The sequence below is a fragment of the Bombina bombina genome, chromosome 1 (assembly GCF_027579735.1).
Source record: "Bombina bombina isolate aBomBom1 chromosome 1, aBomBom1.pri, whole genome shotgun sequence".
Lineage (NCBI taxonomy): Eukaryota > Metazoa > Chordata > Amphibia > Anura > Bombinatoridae > Bombina > Bombina bombina.
The window spans coordinates 1,372,738,862-1,372,748,941 of NC_069499.1; the positions used below are offsets into that span (position 1 = coordinate 1,372,738,862).

The 10,080-nt window shown below is 35.9% G+C and overlaps 1 protein-coding gene across 1 annotated transcript; it reads left to right on the plus strand.

Moving 5' to 3' along the window:
* The first annotated feature begins 344 nt into the window (after nucleotides 1–344).
* LOC128642741 (protein S100-G-like) lies at nucleotides 345–4,680 on the plus strand. Its single transcript, XM_053695529.1, has 3 exons — nucleotides 345–475; nucleotides 4,066–4,209; nucleotides 4,453–4,680. Exons 2-3 carry the CDS (start codon nucleotides 4,072–4,074, stop codon nucleotides 4,594–4,596), a joined length of 282 nt encoding a protein of 93 aa, XP_053551504.1. The 5' UTR covers nucleotides 345–475; nucleotides 4,066–4,071; the 3' UTR covers nucleotides 4,597–4,680.
* Nucleotides 4,681–10,080: the final 5,400 nt, after the last annotated feature.

The window sequence follows — 10,080 nt, forward strand, 5'->3', positions numbered from 1 at the left end:
CAGCTGTGATACAAATCTTTCTGCATTACTTTTGCTCTAACTGTAATTACAAATGCTATAATTTATCTTGGATACAATGTAGGAACATTTGAACATGCTTTTTTTCCCCTTGTACGAGGACACATTCATACTACAGTCAGTAATTATGCACTACATCTCTGTTTTACAACAAAAAAAAATACTCTGCAAACCAATTAAGCAACGTGCAAGCTAAACGTCCTAAGTGAAGTCACAGGATGAGTTTGGGTGCGTCTGGGTAGAAATTAATTGTAACAGAAATCTACAGCCAATGGGGAGTGTGAATGAGCACACCCACTCCTTGTCCCCCAGACTCCTCCCTGCAGATCCGGGGATACAGAAGGGAGGAGAGGGGCAGGGTCTAGTTGGCTATATATATATTGCTCATCTTCTCCTGAGCCCAGCACAGCTGTCTGTACCCTCTTTGTGATATTTGCTGTTGTGTCTGACTAACCAGGTAAGTAAAAGCTCTGGGACAGGAGACTCTGCATTGCAATGTGTAACTTGTTTATAGACAGGCAAAAGAATTAGAATATTCTGCAGAGAAATTGCGTTTTTCTAAACTTTACATATTTTAAATAAATAAAAGTTTTTTTTCTTTTTACTTCTAGCTTTTTCTAAAGACCCTTTATGTAAAAGTAAACTTAATCTAGTAATGCAACTGTCATTTCTTACAATCTGCTGCTAGAGTATGTAGTTTTATCGTCTTAAATAGTTTTGACCACACTAGTGGAACTGCTTGCATCCTCCCTCCTACTGACCCATGTGAATTTGTCTGGGATAGAGCCACGCTCCTGCCAAGTGCTATACGCAGTATAAAAATGGTTTGTGATGCTGCTTGCCAAGCACTGATAAAATAAAGAGCGCTTATTAATCAGCTGCCAGGGAGTATGGCACAGTCACTAGCCTGTGTATCTGTGGCACAGTCACTAGCCTGTGTATCTGTGGCACAGTCACTAGCCTGTGTATCTGTGGCACAGTCACTAGCCTGTATATTTATGTGGCACAGTCACTAGCCTGTATATTTATGTGGCACAGTCACTAGCCTGTATATTTATTTGGCACAGTCACTAGCCTGTATATTTATTTGGCACAGTCACTAGCCTGTATATTTATTTGGCACAGTCACTAGCCTGTATATTTATTTGGCACAGTCACTAGCCTGTATATTTATTTGGCACAGTCACTAGCCTGCCTGTATATTTATTTGGCACAGTCACTAGCCTGTATATTTGGCACAGTCACTAGCCTGCCTGTATATTTGGCACAGTCACTACTAGCCTGCCTGTATATTTGGCACAGTCACTACTAGCCTGCCTGTATATTTGGCACAGTCACTACTAGCCTGCCTGTATATTTGGCACAGTCACTACTAGCCTGCCTGTATATTTGGCACAGTCACTAGCCTGTGTATATGTGTATATATATATATATATATATATATATATATATATGTGGCACATTCACTAAGAATTGAACAGGATTTTTCATTTCTGTGAACTCCTATGTAGATGATCACTAAATATACAGCTGTTTTTTTCAGTTGTAAAAAGGCTGCATAAGACAGCGCTGTAAGTGCAGAGAATAGAGCATCCCTTTCAGTCTGAGTCTAGGGTTGTCACTGTCACAAACTATCGTAACTTTTTGACATCAGGACATTCACTAAGTTAATTTAATGCATATGGGTTGCTACCTAGCTTGTTACAGTAGGGACTGCTGATTGTCTTTTTGTAAGAGATCCGTTATTGGTGCAATATCAGTCAGGCTACTTGTTGCTCTGCTCAGCTAAAACTTGTTAAACTGCCAGCAGCACTGCTCACAAGCCAGCTGGAGCCTGAATTTATAATTTAATAAGGTGAATATAACTTGCACAAGAATGGCCACACCCAGTTTTACCTCTAATTGCATTTATCTTTTAAGTTTGTTGTAGCTAAATCTCAAGCAGCCTATGGAAATCTTACATATTCGCTCTGCAGGTTCTACACTATTGTACCTAAAGTTTAGCCTATAGCAGCTCAGTCTTTTGCTGTAGAGCAATTCCAACATTTCCATACTTCCCTACCTATAGCTCAGGTGTATTTAGTAGTAATCTCAATATTGCCACACCTACCCCTCACACAAAACCCTTGTTATGCTGGCAGTACCACACCTATACATCTGACATAGCTCTCCAGCAGCAGTTAGATCTTTCACAACCATTCATGCATAAATGGTCATTATTACCCTACCTCACCTACTTGTATGCAGCTTCAGTAAACTCATTCCTTTTGCTGTATTAGTACTTTTACTTTATTGTAGGGCTGCAACTAACTATTTTTTTCATAATTGATTAATCGGCCGATTTTTTTTTTTTCCGATTAATCGGATAAAAAATAAAAATATTTGTTTTCCTATATTTAAAATAAAATCCACATACTGGGTGTTATATTTATAAACTTCCAACTAAAACTTTACATTAAAACTGTTGGTCCAATTTTTTTTAAGCAGCAGAACAAATGTTTATAATTAAACAAAACCACAAACTGTTTGAAAAGAGGTAACTACCACTGTTTATAACGTTCTGTTAACTCTCTGACACTTTGCATTGAAATGCAAAAATATCAACATGTCGTCATGCTCCTGGGTGAGGCTGGCTCTTTCCTTTTTTTTTTTTTTTTTTTAAGCTATTTTGCCTGCAGCAGAGAAGAGGCACTCAGATGGTGTTGAGGTGCCTGAGATGCATAAATAGGGTTTTGCCAATTTCACCAAGGTGTGCTATTTATCTTTGTTAGTTCCTCCAATGCAAGGGAACTCTCAACAAAGTAAACCTGGACTTCATTTTAACATAAAACATATCTTTAATATCTATATGCAGCGGTAAATAACGATCTATAAGGTTAGGGGGAAAAAAATATCTAGTCCACTCTTAAAATAGCAGATATATACTTTCAGAGGTTGAATTTGGTACATATTCCAATTAATTAAAAATAGCAAAGGGGGGAAAAAGGCAAAAGGGCTAAAGACTATATATCAGGACACAGCCTCACACATTTATCTATAGAGTACATATATCAGGAATAGCAAACGATGTGCTAAAAATTGTGCAAACAGGTAATAGTGACATCAATTCATATAACAAATGCCATCTATCTAGGGCTAGGTGTAAATAACAAGCTTGGCACTATCACATGCAAAGCATTGTCCCTAATCACCTGATTTTATATAATCAATCCAAATGAGGACTCCTATTATTTCTGGGTTGCACATAAGCCAGGAGTAGTTGTAAACTTATACTGTCCATAAAATGTCCTTTAGGCTAAGGGCATAACCATAAGACAATACCATGTGCAGGAGCTCATCTTGACAACTATTTTCATAATCTATTATGCCGATTAGTTGTTGCAGCTCTACTTTATTGCATTTTTGTATTCACACATTACAATAATACAGATATTAGTATTACAGCTACTTGAATCATTAAAATATTACAAATGGTTATTTTGTTCATGATTCAGTTAGAACACGCAGTTTTAAGAGACTTTCCAAATTACATTCATTATCAAAATTGTGTACTTTTTTTTTTTTTTTTTTTTTTCTTTTTTTCTTTTTTTCTTTTTTTAGAAAGCACCAGCTCCTACTGAGCATGTGCAAACATTCAGTGTATACAAATACTAGTCTGATTCAATCTATAAATATCTATTGGTTGATAGATACAATCTCTAGATATATCTTAATAGATATATACTCTCTCATAATTACTATATTTACAGACAGTGAACCAAGCAGTATGTTATACCAGATGCATAGTGCCATATGTTTGCCAACTCTGATGGGAATGTATATAATCTGTATCCTTTACATTTAGCCACCAATCAGCAAGCGCTGAAACAAAAATGGTCTGGCTCCTCCTCTTCAAATAAAGATATCAAGAGAACCAATTAATTGATAATAGGAGTAAATTGGAAAGTTGCTTAATTGCATGCTCTATTTAAATCAAGAAAGAATAAAAAAAAATTGGGTTTCATATCCCTTTAAGCACTCGGTTGTAGTAATATTCTTTTTCCATAGTGCATCATGGGTGAAAAATTGGAAGACTTAATGATCAAGCTCATTGGAACCTTTAAGACATATGCTGGAAAAGATGGAGATGGCAATTTTCTGAACCAGGATGAGCTGTGTGAACTGGCTACAAAGGAATTCCCTACATTATGTGTAAGTATTGGTGAACATACACTGATGCACAGACAGGAATGTAATATATAGTTAGATTCAACATAACCGCAAATAAAAAAAAAAAAAATAAGCACACAAACGTATGAATAGAGATGTGCATTTAGCAGAATCATGCAGTCCCAGTAACTCACGGATTCTGATACATCAGATAAAGCACCTTATAATACTCTCTGAGATGGTGATCTGACCCTTATATTTAGATATTTTTTTATTTTTTTCCAGACTAGTGGAAAGAAAGATGAAATCCTGAAAGGGATAATTGGCGAGATGGACATGGATGGGGACAAGAAAGTGTCCTTTAAAGAATTTATCATCTTCTTCGGGTTCCTCTCATTAGCACTGGAGGATTATATGGGTAAAAAATAAATAATGGCTGTCGGGCATTAAGGGAAATGGGCATATTACAATATTTGTAACTAAAAGCTGTCAATAAAAATAAATTTAACTTTTGGTATGTCACTTTTTTTCTTATTTGCCACTTATGTATTTTTTGCTAAAAAATGCTTCAAATGTATTGTACTGCTAAATTTAATGATTCAATAGAAATGTGCATTATAGATTTGTAACTCTCTCATGGATCTTGGGATGATCATCAATCTATGATGATGTCTTTGTCAAATATAAATACATTTAGAAGGGGGGAAAAAAAAAATCTCTCCACAAATGAAAATACAAAAAGTGTTTGTAGTAGTCACAGATGAAAAAGAGGGTATAGTATATTGTTTAAAGGGACATGAAACATCAATTTTTACTTTCATGATTCAGATAGAAAATACAATTTTTAAACTAGCTTTCCCATTTGCTTCATTCTCTTAGTGCATTGCTGCTCCAACAAAGGATACTATGAGCTAGTTGCGTGATCCAATTACAATAGGGATACATGTACAGCTAGCTCCCAGTAGTGCATTGCTTCTCCTAAACCTACCCACATATGCTTTTCAACCAAGGATACCAACAGAAAAGTAAATTGGAAAATTGTTTAAAATTGCATGCCCTGCCTACACCATAAAAGAGAAATTTTGGATTTCATATCCCTTCTAATCTTACTGAATAGTTCAGCAAATTCAACCACAGACTTTTAGTTATCTTTTTTTTTTCATTGGACAGAGTACATTTGTGTTATAAAGATGCATGAATACAAGCTTATTCATGTTCATCAAAGCTTCTGGAATACCTTAGATTACTTTAATTTGAGTTTTTCCATCTCACACATTCATTATCTCTCAGTGCAAGAAGCTCCATATAAACATCTGAGCCTGGCACACCTTTTCTGGAATGCCTCTGTTCTATGCAATTAAGTATTAATATTAAAGGGACAGTACAATAAAAATTAAACTATTCATTCAGAGCATGACATTTAAACAACTTTTGTACTTCCATTATCAAATTTGCTTCTTTATTTTGGTCTCTTTTGTTGAAAAGCTTACCTAAGTAGTCTCAGACACAGCAATGCACTGCTGGGAGCTAGCTGTTTATTGGTGGCTATAAATATATGCCTCATGTTATTGGCTCACCAGTTGTGTTGCGCTAGTTTGCATTAGTGCTTCTGTGTTTGGTATGAAAAAGATACCAAGAGATCGAAACAAATTTCATGCTCTGTGTGACTGAAATACAAAATTTTAATTTTGTATTTCCTGTAATCTGCACCTATGTCCCTCATCAAGAATTTGCTGACGTTTATCTCTTGGGGTGATTTGCACACGTATTACAAGTTGAAAGTAAAAAGTTTGCCCGCAAGCAAAAAATTCAGGCTCACTAACTTTGGATATCGCAACTCCCCATAGACTTTAATGGGGCGCTTTAACCCAACACTGTTCTAGATCCGAAGGTGCGTTAGGGATATTTCAAATTCCTATGTCTTTCACATCGAAGAAAAATGTCTTTTTAAATATATACCATATTTTAAAATAAACTTCTTTCTAGGTAAAGAACATAGGAATTGCAAGTATTTCTTTTCAAAAACATTAATTCATTAAATATGAATACAATGATATTGCATATTTCAAGGTATTTGACTATGAAGACCTCAAAAATGTTTGTATGTGTGCACACATATATTTACACCTATACACATGTATGCATGCACGTGTTCAGAATTATAAAAATAAACACATGCACACACTAGAGCCCTTTCTAGCTAAACACCTTGCCATATACCGTTTTTTAAAAAAAAAAAAAAACCTTTCTGTTATTAAAATTATGGGTTTTTTTTTTTTTTATTAAAAAGTGTATATATGAGTGTAATAGTTTATTTTAATGTTTTTGGTGTGTTTTGTAAAAAAAAAAAGGTTTTTAACCCTTACACTTTACTTCAGGTTTCTATCTGAACTAAATATTGTAATGCACTTTCGACTTTCACTCAAGTACAAACTAACTTTCAACCTGTAGTACCAGCGCTACTTAGCGTGGTCGCGATAACCATTGAAAGTATAAAGCGATGTTGGCCGCACTAACTCATCTCTAGTAAATGTGATCTACCATGGACTTTTTTTAAAAAAAATAGTTTTTTTGATGTTTTGCAATGTGTATAACAGACAATGATCACCTTATAACAATGACATATACAGCAGTGTTAATAACACATCAACATTTGCAAAGAGAGGGTACAATATAACAATCCATACCTAGAGATAAGCTTCTTAGACCTCCATTTTATAATATTATAGCGTAAGTGGCTGACTAATGAGATGACCATTTTTGGGTCGAATGGTCGTGAAAACTAAAAGATCTATGGTAGCCAGGTGAGCAGCCTCTTTTGGGCTGTATAATTATATTAGAGAATAGAAAATAGTCCCCTCATTCCCAGGAGAAATACTCTGTACTCTTCTAATTCTAAGTTAATAAAATGTGGGGAGTAGGCTGTTGTGATGGCCACACTTAGGCCGTAGTGTTAAGGTGGGGGGAGAGAGAGAAATCAGCGGGCGAGAGCTGCTCGAAATATAGGGGGGAAGAGGAGGAGGCGGACGTCTATATTAAAACAAAGAGGCAGCTGAGGGAATGGGGAAAATAATCGATGGTGTGCATAGAGGAAAAATTATACTTAACGTTAGGCATCTATAGTATACAGGTTACATGTGGATTGACAGTACAGCACTTAGGCCCTGTCTTATAATAGTAGTAAAGAGCTAAAGATACATACACCTAATAGGATGCAAGTAAGATCACAATTATGGTATACAGAGGGTGATACAAACATTGCTCTCTAAGACTTATACAGTGTAAATTCATCCTAAATATAGACGGTAAGAACATATATAATATAACAGTTGAGAAGTATAGGAGCTCATGTGACCTAGATAGCGAGTGTATATGGCAACGACAACGTCTATGCCTGTAAGTAGTAGCCACTACAATATTGATCTATAAAATGGGCATTATATGATATTGTTTTAGGAATATGAGCCCTATATAAATAACTCAGGCAACATATATTCTGGCATCAGCCTAGTTAGGACTCCCTTAAGATGTCATAATTGAATATGGGCCTTATATGAAAGCTTAAAGGGACATTGAACCCACATTTTTTTCTATTGTGATTCAGATAGAGCATGCAATTTTAAGCAACTTTCTAATTTACTCCTATTATCAAATTATTTTAATTCTCTTGGTATCTTTATTTGAAATGCAAGAATGTAAGTTTAGATGCCGGCTCACTGTATTCTTGATAATTGGTGGGTAAATTCACCTACCAATAAACAAGTGCTTTCCATGGTCTGAACAAAAAAATAGCTTAGATGCCTTCTTTTTCAAATAAAGAAAGCAAGAGAACGAAGAAAAATTGATAATAGGAGTAAATTAGAAAGTGGTTTAAAATTGCATGCTCTATCTCAATCATGAATGAAAAAATTTGGGTTCAGTGTCCCTTTAAAGGGAAGTTAAATATTCTGCCACGACAAGTGAGAGGTGTACATATGTAGTATGGGTCAGCGTCTCCACAAGAGCAAGTGAATATGAGTTAACATGTCGATAATATTATTGTGTCCTGACTAAATGCTGCTTAAGGGGGAAATAGCATAAGTAGCCCAAAATATGATATTCCATATCATGCTGTAGTGTAGTATGTAATGGAATCATAATAATTTATATGCAATACACCTCGACCAGGTCATTGGGCTCTGAGTAGCTACTATACGAAATGTATATATGCCTCGTAGCATGCCAGATGAGAGGGTGCACACCGAGGTTATATACTTGATAAACCTGGATATAAAATAAGTCCTCAGTATTCAGCGCTACGGAATTTAATAATAATAATAATATATACCTTATTAATGCAGATCTGAGAATAAGCTGCAGTAGCTAGGAATAAAGGCAGAATAGCAGCAGTGCACCTATGCAGATATCAATAGAGGGGATGTAAGTGGGCAGGTATCGCAGATGGATTTACACATGTGTTCATAACCTTAGGATCCCCTGCAATGAAACCCTCCTAGCTTAACCTAAGGGAACTAGCATACTATAAGAGGAGAGCAAAAAGGGCAAGAGTCCAGAGTCTGCTTGTGTACACCAAGGGTTGTATGTATAGGGCCATGAAGACGTGAGATAGCTACACTAGCCACCCCATGGCACCCCAGTAATTCAGAATGTATAAGCATATTACGGATGTGGTGTTTTAGAAGCATTTGGCATTAAATAGTATTCTATAAGTAAACCTGTACATAACCTATTAGGGTATCATATTATAAAAATGAATGGTGTTTTATCAGCATTTGGCATGAAATAGTGCTCTGTAGGTAAACATATATATCTTATCAAGGTAAGATTATGTACTAGTAGTAGCAGAGATATGAGGAAGTACAATAATATGTGCTCAAATATATGAAGTAAATAACTCAGTAATATAAAAATAGTATGAATGAGGGAATCGCATCAACATTATAAGCGGTTATACATATACACTTGATAGATGGCGGTAGGCCGCAATTACAGCCCCGTCTATAAATTGCAGTAGCAGTCCCTAATGTATACCTGATAATCTATACACAACCGTTCATTTTAAAATAGGTAGGAGAGTAAAATATTAATGCAGCTATCCCTGCTAACACCAACCATGGTCGCTGTGCATATTTATTTATTTATTTATAAAATATTTTACCAGGAAGGATACATTGAGATTTCTCTCGTTTTCAAGTATGTCCTGGGATCACAAAACATTGCATTGATACAATAGGGTAAAATAAAATACAAAAACAATAATAATACACAATATATGCAAACATTTAACATAGAGCAGGTATGAAATATTTAATCAACCATGACAGGAGCATTCTGTTTTGAGATATGTATAGAGGGATCTCTTAAAGGATTTTAGGCTTGGGGAAGTTTTTAAAGTGTGAGGGAGGTCATTCCATAATTGTGGCGCTCTGTAGGAAAAGGAGGATCGAGCTGCTTTTTTTTTGTATTGAGGCAAGCTAAATGTGCTGTTATTGGATCGGAGGTTATAGGAGGTGGGAATAGCAGGGGAGAGCATTCTGCTCAGGTAGGGTGGGAGCTTCCCAGAAAGGCTCTTAAAGACAAGGCAGGAAAGATGGAGGGTGCGTCTGGATTCCAGCGACAGCGAGTTTAGTTCTTTTAGCATGTCACAATGGTGGGTCCTGTAGTTACATTGTAGCACAAAGCGGCAGAGCGAGTTATATAACGTATTTAGTTTATTAAGGTGAGTTTGCGGAGCAGGTGCATATACTATGTCCCCATAATCCAAGATAGGCATCAGCATTTGCTGTACAATCTTTTCCTTTACTGTAGGGCTGAGGCAAGATTTGTTTCTGTACAGGGCACCTAGTTTTGGATAAAGTTTAGAGGCAATTTTTTCTATGTGGAGTCCAAAAGATAGATTGGGGTCTAACAACA